The sequence below is a fragment of the Bos javanicus genome, chromosome 9 (assembly GCF_032452875.1).
Source record: "Bos javanicus breed banteng chromosome 9, ARS-OSU_banteng_1.0, whole genome shotgun sequence".
NCBI lineage: Eukaryota > Metazoa > Chordata > Mammalia > Artiodactyla > Bovidae > Bos > Bos javanicus.
Window position 1 is genome coordinate 60,987,238 of NC_083876.1, and position 16,677 is coordinate 61,003,914.

The following is a 16,677-nucleotide window of genomic DNA, read 5'->3' on the forward strand; positions in this document are numbered from 1 at the left end:
GAAAGTTTCTTTCAAAGGTTAATTTTTTATGAGTGTTTATAAAAAGCAATCTATAAAATGTACTCTCAAATTGCTTTTCAGATACAAAAACAAGTGAGCTCCTGAATTACACATGGTGTTTGCTTACAATTCATTTCGTAACAGACATACTGTTTACCCATTTGGAAACTTTTGAAAGATTTATGGATTCAGGAGAGGAATAAAGTACAAAAAAACCCAACTTGGAGGCGTTAGCTCAGGGCTAGAAGAGCGGGCTTGTGATTTTGTAATGTTTTCATTCAGCAGCGTCCTTCAAAATGTTAAATAGAGGAAGATGATGAGACTGTCAGCCTTTCATACCCACGTGTAAGTACATTTGCTTGACTCCGCTCAACCTGAAGCAAGTATCAGCTGCATAGAGGGCGTGGGAGTCCGGGGTGTCCACCCTCCAATAAAGAAAAACGTATTCAGCAATAAAATTGGACGGTCATTAGAACGGATAAGATTTACAAAAAATTATAGTATGATAAAAGATGAATTTTACCCAGTTTGAAATTCAGAAAAGGGAAAGAAACTTTGTTCCTCCTTTCCAGCAACCGGCTCCCTGCTGTCTGTTTCTAATCGAGAATTTAGTATTAGAACCATTACTAACAGACTTTTACAGGTCAGTAGTAACCATCATTTAATACTGTTTCAGAGGAAATACTTTAAACCATTTACTATCATAGATGAAGTCTAGAGTCTATAGGAGGCAGAAAGGATGAGGTCAGGAGTACTGGTAAAGGTGCTAACCTAAGGAGGGGAAAAGAAAATACAGGAAGACAATACTTGTTTCATATTCATGTTGTAATTAGGGTTTTTGTGCAGTTACCACGGCTGTGCCTCTTGGCCTGACCTGACCTTACTTGCTGTATATTTCCACCTGGATAACCTACACACATCTCAAAGTTGAACATGCAAATCAAAATTACCTTCCTTTACAATTCCAGCCCCTTCCAGAGTTCCTTAATTGCTGGCTTTATCTTCCTAATGGCTCAATTTTAAATTAAATCTTTTTCTTATGCTTCATTCAGTTTCTCAATTCTGAATTCTACGTCCAGAACATCTCCCAAATAAGTCCATGCTTCTGTATAACCTCCAATAATGTCCTTTAGGCTTTTTTTTAAAAGTACTGAATCCTCAGGCGGCTTTTGTGTCTCAAGATCTCCGTTTCCAAACTATACTCCATCTTTTCACGTTTTGTTTTAGAATCTTACTACCTTGTTCATAAACCTCTGATGACTATCCTGCTTATAAAGTTGAAACTCTTATTAAACATGGACTTTAAAGCCCTTCATGTTATTACCCCAGTACACCATTCAAGACTGAATCTTCTGACTCTAGTCCACATCTTTTCATGTAACACTGCTAAAACTTTTACCTCTGACAGTTATTTAGCTTTTCTTTGCATGTCATACTATTTTAAGGCCCCATGCAATACTCCTTCCCGGAGGGTCTGGTTACCAAGGAGATGATCCCTACTCTTTCACTAGAGTTAGTAACCACCTGTTGGAAAACATTGACTTGTTTTTACCTCCTAAAGACATTCGGTAGGGTGTAGGGTGAAGGGAAGGCAGCTTGTATTTTAGTTACGGTGGCCATTTCTTTCTCACCCACCTATGTTCTTTTCGTTTTGCCAGTTATCCTTGTACAGTTGACCCCTGAGCAATTCATAGGTTAGGTGCACCTTGCAGTTGAAAGAAGCATGCATATAAATTATAGTCTGACTCTTGTTATCTGTGACTCCTCCATATCCAAGGTTCCACATCCTGGGATTCAGCCAACTGCAGATCATGTAGTAGTTAATATTTTAAAAATACGTGTGTATAAAGTGGACCTGCTCAGTTTGAACCTGTGATGTCCAAGGGTTAGCTATCTCCTGAACATAACTTCACACTTAATCTCCCACATTCTGTAGACATGCTGCTCAAAATGACACAAAAGAACAGGTTATTTCAAACAAAGGAGAGTAGTGGTTGAAGTTTTTATCCAAGACAAGGACTCTATATTAGTTTGTTAGGAATTTTATTATATGAAGAAATGTGCATATGCACATAAATGAGCCATTTGATGGAATCATAGACAAGATTTGGGAGACTTCAGAACTCATGTAGGCCAATTAGTGGCAATATTTACAACATACTATTTTTAAAAGCTAAACTTGGTGACTTAACAATTGAGGGAATTTTTAACTATGGGCTTAACTCTTAAAATCAATTTCCCATCTGTAAGGAAGACATCTGCATTTGTGTAAGCAGCAATGAAGACTCATACAAAAATGCCAGTATCAAGTAGAAGTTCCTTTGCAGCTTCCTTTCTAGAACTGATTGCTTAATGGAGAAAGTGTCTGTTGCTGTCGTATTCGACTCTTTGCAACCCCGTGGACTGTAGCCCATCAGACTACAGCTCCATGGGATTTCCCAGGCAAGAATACTGGATAGGTTGCCATTATCTTCTCCAGGGGATCCTCCCAACTCAGGGATTGAACCCTGGTCTCTTGCACTGCAGGCAGATTCTTTACCATCTGAGCTACCACAGGAGCTCAGTGAAAGGGTTAGTCGCTCAGTCGTATCCAGTTCCAACCCTGTGGACTCAACTCAAAATTAACCCACCGCCTCAATCACAAAACCAGCTTCCCCCACAAAACACTTGCCTTGCATTTTTTTGGTAATCTCAAACCAATGAATATTCATGTTTCTCCCCAGCACTGCTTCTGGAGGAACCAGGAATAAATAGGGTAGAGGTTGGTGGTTTTGAGCTATGACAGCCCTGTTCCTCCCCAGACATTGAACTGCTTTTGAGAACATGCTGGGAGCTGAGGCATCAGAGGGGTCTAGTTTATCCACTACATTCATAGTTCCTCATAATCCTCATTTCCCTGTCTTGGGTGGATATCCACTGTGCCCTCCTTACCAGGTCCATGCTGGGCCCTGGTGCTGAGGGGCAGAAGCACTGGGACGGGCCTGGGTTTTGTTCCTTCTCAACACCAAAATTGAGTCAGGGCTTTTAATGAAGGCAGGTGAAGACAGAACAAATACTATGGGTTTTTAGCTAGTTTAAAAACCACGTACTAGGCAAAAGAAATACAAGTGGTTTTAAGTACAGCATAACTGGATCCCATTCATTTCCCACAATTGTACTAGTTTTATAATTTGTGAAGGAACGGGGTATAGAAACCTGAAAGCTGGTTAAGAGTAAAATGTAAACTACTTGATAATACATTCAGATCTTCAAATTTGTAAACTACACTAAAGTTTGTATTTTAACTTAAAAACCACCTTTAAGTTTGAAAAGAATGGCTCCCATCAATCTTTTAATATTGTAATTTGGTCTTTTATTGTTTTTCCCTTTCTCATTCTGCAGGGACACAAATTACTTAGCACCAAGATTAATGCAAATAAAAGCAGCTTTCTATGTTGTCACCACATCAGTGGTATGAGCTGAATAAACTCAGTATCAAATTGTACAAATTTACCTAAAGACATTTCAGTATGAGATTCTAAACTGCATATATGTTTTATAGGGGAAGTGCCACTGAATAGAACAATTTTTTTCCACTCACATACACATTTTACCCCTTTGCAATTTTAAACTAGGCCATTAGTTAAAATTAGTAGTTTACTTTATACCCCCACAAAACAAATTACAGGAACATTGGGAGGAAATGTTTCAAGCTCCAATAGGGGAAACATAGTACTAGGAGGTAGAGACTTGGCAAGTGATTAGGATAGGAGGGCAGGAACCCTCATGAATAGGATTCATGTCCTTATAAAAGGGAGCCCAGAAAGCACCCCCACCCCTGTGCCATGTGCGTACACAGCTAAAGGTCGCCTGCTACAAACTTTATGAGGGCTCTTGGGCATGCTTAACGTGCTCACTCCAGTCCTGTCCCAATTCTTTGCAACCCTATGGACTGTAGCTCACCAGGCTCCTCTATCCATGTGATTATCCAGGGAAGAATACTGGAGTGGGTTGCCATGCCCTCCTCTAGGGGATCTTCCTGACCCTGGGATTAGAATCTCCATCTCCTGCATTGGCAGGCACACTCTTTACCACTACCGTCCCCTGGGAAGCCCTAGACACCAAATCTGCTGACGCCTTGATCTTAAGACCTCCCAGCCTACAGAACTGAGAAATTTTGTTTATAAGCTACCCAATCTCTAGTATTTTGTTATAGTAGTCTGAAGGGGCTAAGACTGCTAAATAACTTTTACTGCAAAACCAAAACTATTCGACTTAAATTTGTTAACACCTTCTCACTAAATATATCTGTAGTCTGTTTCAACCACTTTTCAAACTATAAAATTTATTTATAATTTCCTTATATCACCCCTTAAAAAATTTAGCCATCTTCTTTACCAGTGTATTAACACTCCTCTTGGCTAAAAGAAAAAAAGTCTTCACAAGTTGAAAGTGCACCTGTATCTTAGTTTCTCTAAATGCTTTTTAAAAATCTAGCTATATATACCTGTATGTAAATTAAGTGTAACTTTCTCTAAATTCATAAGAACAAGGCATCAGTGCCAAAGAAAAATGGCTGGACGGGTTGTTTACAAGTTGTACATTCTTAAGAGATTTTGTGGTGGCAGTAAGAAGTCATCATGCCACTGCTTATTGAGTCAATAGGATTCTAAAGTTAGGTCCTCCCTTGTGTGAACCAAAGGATCCAAGAAATTGAGAACATGTCTCATTTTCTCCCCTTAGGATGGTAGCACCTTTCTCATCTATACTGTTTTGTAAAATCATATATAACCTTTTAACAACTTTACATTTTCACACGTCTAAATACTGACCAGTTACTCATTACCACTTTTTCCTTTGTACTGTATGAGATAACCTTGGCTTTGTATAATGAAAAGGGAAAATCATGTTCTAGAATTTCTTATTGGAATAGACCTTATACACTATTGAGTAGAAGTTTGAATTTTAAAGTAAAAAACACATATGCTACAATAACTTCAAGCAAGCTTCAGATTCCAAAATCTCCATCTATTATTTTAACGTTATATTTGCTTTGATTCAAGTATCCCATTTAGTATCAATATACTGATTTTGAAAACCAGTATACTGAAAATTTGAAAACCAAACAAGTGCCATTTTCCTTCATTGTAAATGTGGTAAGTCAAATGGTACTTTACAAAAACAGTTGGGAAATAAAAACATTCTAAGCTATAAACTAAATCAGCTACACTTTTGCCCACAACCATTTCCATTCATAAGATGGGGAATTCCTCCCCTTAGAGGTAGTAGTGTTTTAGACTCTGCAAATTTCAAGAGGACATACAATTAGTATAAACATTTAGCCAGTGAAATGGAAAGTTAAAATCCATCTCCTAGTTACACATTCAAACATGAAAAACAATCACACACAAAGAGTCAAGACTTAAAAGGGGGGGGCCAAATTATTATTATTGTTTTAAAATTTGATTACAACCGATTTTGTTGGCATTAAAAATTTAAATTTGAATGGATATAAACCAAAAAACCAGAAATTAAGTTTGGTAAAAATGGGGATAGAAGTTTTCCAGTAATTACAGATTAGAAGGCAGAAATCAATTTAGAGAAACATAGACAAACCCTATGTTTACAATGATTGTGCCACAGATTTAACTTCAGTAGTGCATTAGTAAACTGTTCACATTGAGATCTTCACCTTGAGATTCAACAGCTGTTTCTTGAAAAAAAATCTCAGTACCTTGTGCAAATAAATCGGTCTTATATGTGCCTTAGCACACTTAAAATTTCTCCACTGTATATATACAAAACACCTACCATTTGGGCAGGGCAAAATACATACTTTCATAACAAAACTATAATGTACCTCTCAAATATGAACAATATACACATAATACATGGTATACAGTATTTACAAAATATAAAATATAATACAAGCTGTTTGTAATTTTTTAAACTCATCTTCTGCCCTTGTATGTTACAAGGCAATTTTCCGTTTCTGTACCACTTCTTTTCAAGGAGTCCAGGGATTTTGGAAAAACTATGTTTTACATACATACTGAGATCTAAGTCTGAACTTTTAGGAGAGTTTTTAAGTGTACTGCCATCAACTCCCTATTTTGGTTGGAATTCTCGATGGTGGTTCCCATCCAGTGACTAGGAGGCTTTGGAAGAACACTAGGAGATGGTGGATCACTAAACTTTGCCCCAGCATAATTCTCCTTTTGGCTCACTTCAGTTAGAAATGATGATTTCTTCAAATGCTTATTTTTAATATTCTCAGTATTTTTAAAAGGCTTTTTTTCCTGCTTCTGAATTATATCAGATGAAACAGAATCCTGCCAAAAGTTATTTTCATTTCGTTTTGCAGAGGTGATCTTGGTTAGTGGTAAGTTATATTTGTTTTTCTGTCTGTTTATCTTTGGTTGTTCACACAAGGGTATACCATGAACAAGCTGGCCGTGGGGAATGGCAATTTTCTCCGATTTTCCCATCTTTGATTTTAAAACCTACAAAGACAAGGAACATAATAAAAGTGAATACAGTCTCATGATAAAAAAAAGCAGTCATGAACCTCACCATATATCTAATATTTATTTTTTTAAAAAGTTCTGGACTTTCATTCACTGCCTTGATTAAATGTGCTTGCTGCACTTAAGCACTGATGTCCAAATATGCACACATCTAATTTTACCAGGAAAATAGTTAAGTCACTGTTATCAGTGCAGTGTATGACCTGATTCTAAAACGTAAGGTAAAAGGCCCAAGGTAACCAAGTTCATCTTTCCGGGAAGAAGATAATGAGCTCTCTTCCAAACAAGTATGCCAACCTCTTCCTAACAAAAGTCAGTGTTTTTACAGTAGGAGTTTTCCAAGAGAAATTTTCAAATGCTTTGGCAGATTAGAAAGAAAAACTATGTTAACAGATACACTATCTACACCTCCTAAGACCGGTACTTTATAAAATATTTAAGAATAAAAATGTGAGGAGTGAGGAAATGTTTTGACAGTGGTTACTAAGTATATACATTAAAAATGATCTCCCAGCTTCTGAAAATAAAATTTCAGAAATTTAAATACTAAAAAAACTCTATCATCCTTTCCACTTTTATACATAATGGTAAAGGCGATTTCTGCCTGCCCCCTACTTTCTGTTTTAACAATTGCTTCAAGAACTTTATTGCCTTAATTCTAATCACTTTACTAACTCAAGTGATCCTTACTGGAAGCGATGAGAGGATGGAAAGGACAAGATAATCTATTAGATCACTGTCCTTTCAACCCTTGTAATGCCGTAGTGAAGGACACAAATAGAAAGCCAGAGCACAAGGTAACATAACCAAGTCAAACGTGGTAACTGCAACAGAGAGCGCCCAGGTTTGAATATAGTTCTAGAAAAGGTAATCTTACTAAGAAACAAGTATAAAAACTCGTTTTTACATTATCACTAATGCTTCAGAAGAGCCATGGAAATGTAAAACGCTCAGTCGTGTCCCACTCTTTGTGACCCCACGGCCTGTAGCCGGACAGGCTCCTCTGTCCATGAGATTTCCCAGGCAAGAATACTGGAGTGAGTTGCCAGTCCCTTCTCCAGGGGGATCTTCCCGACCCAAGGACTGAACCGGAGTCTCTTGCACTACAGGCAGATTCTTTACCGTCTGAGCCACCAGGGAAGCCCATGGAATTGAAACAAGAACCTATACAAAATTTTTAGGACTCATGGCGGACAAATTTAATTTTTGCAAGGGCACAGCTAGATAAGCTGCAAGTCTCTTAAACATTCTTTCAACAAATGGCAGTAGCTTATTTTCATTATTACGAAAATCTTTGAAATTAAAGGGAAAATGTCTTATTGCGATGTAAACGTTACCTTAGCGACTTAATACCATCTAAGTTTTAATCAGTTTTATCCTAGTCCTTTAACAGCAACTGGGCATCATAACGTCAACTGATAACTTTTCTTTCGAAAATTTCATCCTTCTGGGCACAACACCACGTTCCATTAAGGAAGCCTGGCACAGGATACATAGTGGGGATGGTTAAACCGTAAATTCCGTTCACCTGATAAACAAAATTATCGCTTCAAAGAGACAACCCAACTCTACCGTCGCTCCTGCCAACTTCCGAAGTTTAAAAGTACAGCTAAGTAGGTCGGCCCGGCAAGGAGCTGCGCCCCAGTTGGACCGGCGCCCCACACCAGGCACCTCACAACTCAACAAAAAGCCAACGTAAGCGAGCGGCTGGCAGCCCACTGAGAACCCCACATAGGGAGGCGAGAGGCCGTAAGCGCGTCCCGACCGGTTTTGGCGCTACCAGCGGTAAGGAAGCCGCCGGCTGGCCCGCAACCCGGCCCTCCATCGGCGGCCGCTCGCCTCCTTCATGGGCGCCGGAGCGCTCCGCACGTAGCGCGCGCTGACGTCAGCTTCCCGCGGGCTGCTTCCCTCCCCCGCCCCCCGCGCGCCCGGAACGCCGAAACCCCCTGGAACGCCGCCAGCCTTCTAAATCCGGGCTGTTGCTGGGGCGCAGCGGCTTCTCTCATTGGCCGGCTCCCCGGAGCCAATCAGCGGTGCCAGCGCAGGCCTTCCCCCCTCCCCCCAGCAAGAAGGGAGCCGGCGTCACGGAAACTTCCCTCCCGAGTAAACAGCCGCCCCTCGCCCCGGCCCCCGCCCCCCTCCCCGACCCCTCGGCGCAGGGCCCCAAACCTCGGGGCCCGGCTGTGGCCGTATAGAGGCTGGAACGCCAACGGTTCCCCCTCCATCCCCCTCGCGGCCCTTACCTCTCTTCTGAACGAGGGTTGGCCGGGCGCCGCAGGCGGCAGCGGGCCAAGTAAAGGGCTCGCTTCCTCAGTTCGGGTGGCGGTCGTAGGAGCTGGGACCCAGGCGGCGGCCTGGGCCTGGTCCGGGACTTGCTGCGCTCCGCCAAGGCCCGTCGCGGGACTCCGCCCGCCCTCCAGGCTCGGCCGGTGCTGCTGGTACTGGTGGAAGCGGCTGGGGAGCTGCCCCGACGGGCTGGTCCGCACCTTCTTCTTTCGTCGCTTCTTTGGTGCCGCCCGAGGGGTGCCCCCCGCCGCGGCGAGGCTGCAGTTGGGAAGAGGTGCCGGGGCGCGAGGCTGGGGGGTCAGACAGGGACCGTCTCCCCCTAAGAAGTGAGGGAGGAAGAGAGTGGGAGGTAGCGCCCGGGGGTCCGGGATCCGGGGTAAAGGCGGCGGAGCAGTGGTAACCATCGGGAGGGCGCCGAAGTAACCGCGGGTGGAAAAGCCCATGGACGCAAGGCGGCCGCCTAGAACAAGCGGCTCCCGCTGTGGGACAGAAACGACGGTCATAGCGCTAAGCGGAAAAGTGGCTCTGCAGGAGTAGAAGGAGCTAGTGAGGCCACAGATCACAGGGCGGCGGCGGTGGCGGCTGCTGCTGCTAAGAGAGCCGGAGTGAACCGCGGACCATGGCTCGGGCGGTGGCGGCGCAGCAACAAATATCCTCAGCCTCCGCTCTGAGTGTTGTTATCCGAAGCTCCGCCCTGTGCCCGCCCACCTTCCTGAGAAAGCCCAATAAGAATGCGACAGAGCAGGTCACGCCCATCAGGCTCCGCCTCCACCGCCTGGAAGAGACACACACAAACAACCCGCTGCTGCAGCCAGGCACAAAGAGCGCGCACTGCGCAGGCGCTGCCAACGGGTTCTTTCGGGAAGAGTCGGTCCCGCGAACAATGAAGTTCCGTTTCAGCCCCACCTGCCCCACCCCCCCATCCTGACTCCTCCTTACTTATCCTTGCACTTTGCCCTGAAGGCATTGATCAGATAGCCAGATCTAGGCTGATTTGGGTGTTGGGGTTAGGGGCGGGAGCCAGGGGAAAGAATCGGAAAGCTTCAAGACCACTGACGCCTACTCCCCAGCCACTGACCTTGGGGAAGTATTTATTTCAAGCCCAACATAATAGCATTATTATTGTGTGGTTTTTTTTTTAAATTATTTTAAGATTTCAGAGTACGTTGTAAGAGTTTCATTCTTCACAGTCGGAAAACCAGCCCACATTTATATTACATTTGATGAAGTGTGGCTCACGTTTTTTCATTAACCTGAGTGAGAAACGCTGCTCATTAGCCATGGTAATCGGAATAAAAATTAAGAGAGTTGACTCCATGAAACTGACTTCTTAATATATAAAAAGTTCTCCATAATCCGTAATTGCGCAATGGAAATGTTACCGCTTTCCATACGGTGGGACTTTGGATCGCTAAACAGTGCTTGGTACTGAGAAGGAAGCAGAGGAGGAGAGCTGTGTCTCAAAGGGAGAAAGTGAAACATTTCTGCAACACACTGCATTTTACTTGCTCTGTGTTGATAGAAATTCGTCATCTCCCCGTACTGCGCTCACACACACAAAGAATTGTGGCTATTTATCTAGTACTTTTGTACCATGACCTGTTTTTTACATAAATTATCTCGTTTGAACCTCGAAAGAACTCTAAGGAATAGGTACTATATTTTATCGCTAGTTTACAGGAGAGAACATAGGCTTGAAAGTGAAAGTGAAGTCGCTCAGTGTCCGACTGTTTGCGACCCTAGGGACTGTAGCCCACCAGTCTTCTCCATCCAGGGAAGAATACTAGAAAGCGTTTCCCTTTTTTTCGCCAAGGGATCTTCCCGACCCAGGGATCGAACTCAGGTCTCTTGCCTTGCAGGCAGACTCTTTACCCTCTGAGCCATCAGGGAATCCTGAAAACAGGCTTAGAAAGACAAAAAGTACTTGTCAAATGCCATACAATAAGCAAGTTAACAGAATTTGAACTCCAGGTCAGGCAAGACTAAAATTTTAACACCATCGTACTGCTTGCAACACTAGATTATAGGTTATTAGAATACCGCAATAATCTTTTAACTTCTTTGTATCTTACCACCCTTTAACCAGTATTCTTCAGCTTTGTGTGCTTGAGAAGTATTTTGTGATTGATAGCAGAGTTGAACAGAGGCAATAGCCAGAATGCTGCTTCCCAAAAACTTTATATAAACTTAGTGAATGCTACATTTCATCATTTTTCATTGCTGGATTTCACGGGTTTTTTTGTTTTTTTTTTTTTGCTGGATTTTACTCATTTTTGTGCTTCCAACACTTACTACGTAGTAAGTGTTCATGATCATGGGATGAATAGGAATCATATACTTCCAGTCCTGTAAAAGATCTTGTTGTTGTTTAGTCACTAAATTGTGTCCAACTCTTTCAGCGACCTCATGGACTGTAGCCTATCAGGCTTCTCTGTCCATGGGATTTTCTAGGCAAGAATACTGGAGTGGGTTGCCACTTCCTTCTCCAAGGATCTTTTCCATCCATGGGTGGAACCCATGTCTCTTGCATTGGCAGGCGGATTCTTTACCACTGAGCCATCTGGGAATCCCTGTAAAAGATTTTGTTGTCAAAGATCTTAGAGAGCCTTTAATTGAAGTTCTCAGGTCTCTAAACTGAAGTTGGGTTTAAGATCCAAGTAAAAAATACAGCCTAGCAAGAGCTGGTGGAAAAGAGCCGGCAAAGATTGTAGAATGAGCTAATTGTTCTTTTGTTTTTGTAAGAGTTTCTACTTTTTCAAAGCACTTTTTCATCTATTATCATTTATTTCTTCACTCCTTTAAAGAAGATATTCTACTTGTAATGTAGATGTAAGTGATACATAAAGTCTCTAAAGATGAAGTGAGTGCTGAAGAGTTGATGCTTTTGAACTGTGGTTTTGGAGAAGACTCTTGAGAGTGCCTTGAACTGCAAGGAGATCAAACCAGTCAATACTAAAGGAAATCAGTCCAGAATATTCATTGCAAGGACTGATGCTGAAGCTGAAGCTCCAGTAGTTTGGCCACCTGATGCAAAGATGCTGACTCATTGAAAGAGACCCTGATGCTGGGAAAGATTGAAGGCAGGAGGAAAAGGAGATGACGACAGAGGATGAGATAGTTGGAGGGCATCAAGGACTCGATGGACACGAGTGTGAGCAAGCTCCAGGAGTTGTTGATGAACAGGGAAGCCTGGCATGCTGCAGTTCATGGGGCTGAAAAGAGTCGAACAAGACTGAGCAACTGAACTGAAAGATAAAGTAACTTGCCTCAGGGCCACATGTCCTGAGGTGTGTTGTTGTTCTGTCTTGTCTGACTCTTTTCGACACAATGGACTGCAGCACCCAAGCCTTCCTGTGCACTCTAGAATATTGGCACATTTTTTACACTTTTAGACTCGCACATTAATTCAGTTCAGTTCAATTCAGTCGCTCAGTCGTGTCCGACTCTTTGCGACCCCATGAATCGCAGCACGCCAGGCCTCCCTGTCCATCACCAACTCCCGGAGTTCACTCAGACTCACGTCCGTTGAGTCAGTGGTGCCATCCAGCCATCTCATCCTACGTCGTCCCCTTCTCCTCCTGCCCCCAATCCCTACCAGCATCAGAGTCTTTTCCAATGAGTCAACTCTTCGCATGAGATGGCCAAAGTACTGGAGTTTCAGCTTTAGCATCATTCCTTCCAAAGAAATCCCAGGGCTCATCTCCTTCAGAATGGACTGGTTGGATCTCCTTGCAGTCCAAGGGACTCTCAAGAGTCTTCTCCAATACCACAGTTCAAAAGCATAAACCCTTCGGCGCTCAGCCCTCTTCATAGTCCAACTCTCGCATCCATACATGACCACTGGAAAAACCATAGCCTTGACTAGATGGACCTTTGTTGGCAAAGTAATGTCTCTGCTTTTGAATATGCTATCTAGGTTGGTCATAACTTTCCTTCCAAGGAGTAAGCGTCTTTTAATTTCATGGCTGCAGTCACCATTTGCAGTGATTTTGGAGCCCCCAAAAATAAAGTCTGACACTGTTTCCACTGTTTCCCCATCTATTTCCCATGAAGTGATGTCATGATCTTTGTTTTCTGAATGTTGAGCTTTAAGCCAATTTTTTCACTCTCCACTTTCACTTTCATCAAGGGGCTTTTTAGTTCCTCTTCACTATCTGCCATAAGGGGGGTGTCATCTGCATATCTGAGGTTATTGATATTTCTCCTGGCAATCTTGATTCCAGCTTGTGCTTCTTCCAGCCCAGCGTTTCTCATGATGTACTCTGCATATAAGTTAAATAAGCGGGGTGACAATATACAGCCTTGACATACTCCTTTTCCTATTTGGAACCAGTCTGTTGTTCCATGTCCAGTTCTAACTGTTGCTTCCTGATCTGCATATAGGTTTCTCAAGAGGCAGGTCAGGTGGTCTGGTATTCCCATCTCTTGAAGAATTTTCCACAGTTTTTTGTGATCCACACAGTCAAAGGCTTTGGCATAGTCAATAAAGCAGAAATAGATGTTTTTCTGGAACTCTCTTGCTTTTTTGATGATCCAGCAGATGTTGGCAATTTGATCTCTGGTTCCTGTGCCTTTTCTAAAACCAGCTTGAACATCTGGAAGTTCACAGTTCACGTATTGCTAAAGCCTGGCTTGGAGAATTTTGAGCACTACTTTACTAGCATGTGAGATGAGTGCAATTGTGTGGTAGTTTGAGCATTCTTTGGCATTGCTTTTCTTTGGGATTGGAATGAAAACTGACCTTTTCCAGTCCTGTGGCCATTGCTGAGTTTTCCAAATTTGCTGGCATATTGAGTGCAACACTTTCACAGCATCATCTTCCAGGATTTGAAAGAGCTCAACTGGAATTCCATCACCTCCACTAGCTTTGTTCATAGTGATGCTTTCTAAGGCCCACTTGACTTCATATTCTAGGATGTCTGGCTCTAGGTGAGTGATCACACCATCGTGATTATCTGGGTTGTGAAGATCTTTTTTGTACAGTTCTTCTGTGTATTCTTGCCACCTCTTCTTAATATCTTCTGCTTCTGTTAGGTCCATACCATTTTGGTCCTTTATCAAGCCCATCTTTGCATGAAATGTTCCCTTGGTATCTCTAATTTTCTTGAAGAGATCTCTAGTCTTTCCCATTCTGTTGTTTTCCTATATTTCTTTGCATTGATCTCTGAGGAAGGCGTTCTTATCTCTCCTTGCTATTCTTTGGAACTCTGCATTCAGATGCTTATATTTTTCCTTTTCTCCTTTGCTTTTCGCTTCTCTTCTTTTCACAGCTATTTGTAAGGCCTCCCCAGACAGCCATTTTGCTTGTTTGCATTTCTTTTCCTTGGGGATGGTCTTGATCCCTGTCTCCTGTACAATGTCACGAACCTCCGTCCATAGTTCATCAGGCACTCTATCTATCAGATCTAGTCCGTTAAATCTATTTCTCACTTCCACTGTATAATCATAAGGGATTTGATTTAGGTCATACCTGAATGGTCTAGTGGTTTTTCTTACTTTCTACATTAATTAGACTTACTGATGTATTTTTCTGTTAGTAAACAGTGTTCTTGAGTATTACAGAACAGTTTTAAACATCAAAACAATTTGAAGAGAAAGGTAGAGGATCACCGAAAAGCAGCAGTTAGGACAAGCATTTTGTAGTTTTTCAAGGTTTGAGAAAATTACCTCTTAAAAAAAAAGAACACTGAATACATTGTTGTGTTTCTTCATTGCAAGAATTCACTCAGATTACCTAAAGTAATGAATTATCTGTTGTAATGATATGAACACAGTCATAAGAGAGATAAGAAAGTGTGAAGTCACTCAGTCGTGGTCCAACTCTGAGGCCCCATGGACTGTAGCCCACCAGGCTCCTCCATCCATGGAATTTTCCAGGCAAGAGTACTGGAGTGAGTTGCCATTTCCTTCTCCAGGGGATCTTCCTGACTGACCACATATCAGGCCTCATAGGATCCTAGGAAACCTTTATACCCAGAACTCATGGGAAGAAGAGGAATTACGGTATAGTGCCTAAAAGATCTGGAATGAAGAAACTCAAAATTTCTTCAGCATCCAGTGCAACCCTAGATAACTGGGTTTATTTTGTGACTCCTAAACAGAAGATGTTTGCTTGGTCTAATGTTCTGTCATCTCCATGATTTAACTACTCTGTGCTTTTGTATATTTCTTCCTCTACTATCACTGCCAGTTAACACACCATTTATCTGAAGTTCAAATTCCAGAGGGAAGCTGATTGGTCCAGTTTGGATTGGTTCTTACTGGACTATTGGATGATTCATCACCATCATCCTGGTTCAACAGAACTTTCTTACTAGATCAGATCTCCTCTGGGCCACTCCTGCCAAGAATGATGAGCCAGGATGGCGAGGCACTTTCTAAGGAACAATTTAGGACCAGTTTAGGAACTATGGGCATGACAAGAATTGATAGGCTCGGCCAACCCAGTATATTGCATAACCTATTTTCCAGGCACTACACATCCCTCTGTTTGGATGTATAATTTCCAGAAATTCAAGGAAAGTGAGAGAACTTATGGAAACTCTGGAAATCTCTGATTTTTCTGAGAAAGTTGGATTTCTAGCAACATTGTCCCATCATGCTTGCTGAAGCGACAGTTGGCTAGAGCCGAATAGAGGCTGCCCTTTAAAAAGGCTGCCTGACTTTGATACTGGGAGAAAATAATAGCAATGAAACAACTGACTAAGAATTAATCTCCAAATTATACAAGCAGCTCATGCAGCTCAATACCAGAAAAACAAACTACCCAATCAAAAAGTGGGCCAAAGAACTAAACAGACATTTCTTCAAAGAAGACATACATATGGCTAATAAACACATGAAAAGATGCTCAACATCAATCATTATTAGAGAAATGCAAATCAAAACCATAATGTGGTATCATCTCATGCTGGTCAGAATGGCCACCATCAAAAAGTCTACGAACAATAAATGCTAGAGAGGATGTGGAGAAAAGGGAACCCTCTTACACTGTTGATGGGAATACAAATCGATACAGCCACTATGGAGAACAGTGTGGGGATTCCTTAAAAAACTGCAAATAGAACTGCCATATGACCCAGCAATCCCACTGCTGGGCATACACACCGAAGGAAACCAGAATTGAAAGAGACACATGTACCCCAATGTTTATTGCAGCATTGTTTACGATAGCTAGGACATGGAAGCAACTTAGATGTCCATTGGCAGATAAGAAAGTGTGGTACATATACACAATGGAATATTACTCAGCTATAAAAAGGAATGAGTTTGACTCCATTCTAATGAGGCAGATTAAACTGGAGCCTATTATACAGAGTGAAGTAAGTCAGAAAGAGAAACACCATTACAGTATATTAATGCACATATATGGAATTTAGAAAGACATTAACAACAATCCTATATGCAAGGCAGCAAAAGAGACACAGATGTAAAGAACAGACTTTTGGACTATGTGAGAGAAGGCGAGGGTGGGAGGATTTGAGAGAATAGCATTGAAACATGTATATTACCATATGTAAAGTAGATGACCAGTACAAGTTCGATGCATGAAGCAGGGCACTCAAAGCCAATGCTCTGGGACAGCCCAGGGGGATAAGGTGTGGAGGGAGGTTGGGGGGAGTTCAGGATCGGGGGACACGTGTGCACTCATGGCTGATTCATGTCAATGTATGGCAGAAGCCATCACAATATTGTAAAGTAATTATCCTCCAATTAAAACAAATAAATTTAGCAAAAAAAAAACAAAAAACAAAACAGGGGCTCTATAACAACCTAGAGGGGTGGGTTAGGGAGGGAGATGAGAGGAAGGCTCAAGAGGGAGGGGACATACGTACTCCTATGTCTGATTCATGTTGATGAATTAAAAAATTAAAAAAAATTAAAT

General features: G+C 42.1%; 1 protein-coding gene across 1 annotated transcript; it reads right to left on the reverse strand.

Moving 5' to 3' along the window:
• Positions 1 to 5,401: 5,401 nt before the first annotated feature.
• PNRC1 (proline rich nuclear receptor coactivator 1) lies at positions 5,402 to 10,093 on the reverse strand. The gene is made up of 2 exons (XM_061427835.1): positions 8,750 to 10,093; positions 5,402 to 6,482 (listed from the first exon to the last, which is right to left on the reverse strand). The coding sequence occupies exons 1-2, from the start codon at positions 9,293 to 9,295 to the stop codon at positions 6,039 to 6,041; spliced, it is 990 nt and encodes a 329-aa protein (XP_061283819.1). The 5' UTR covers positions 9,296 to 10,093; the 3' UTR covers positions 5,402 to 6,038.
• Positions 10,094 to 16,677: the final 6,584 nt, after the last annotated feature.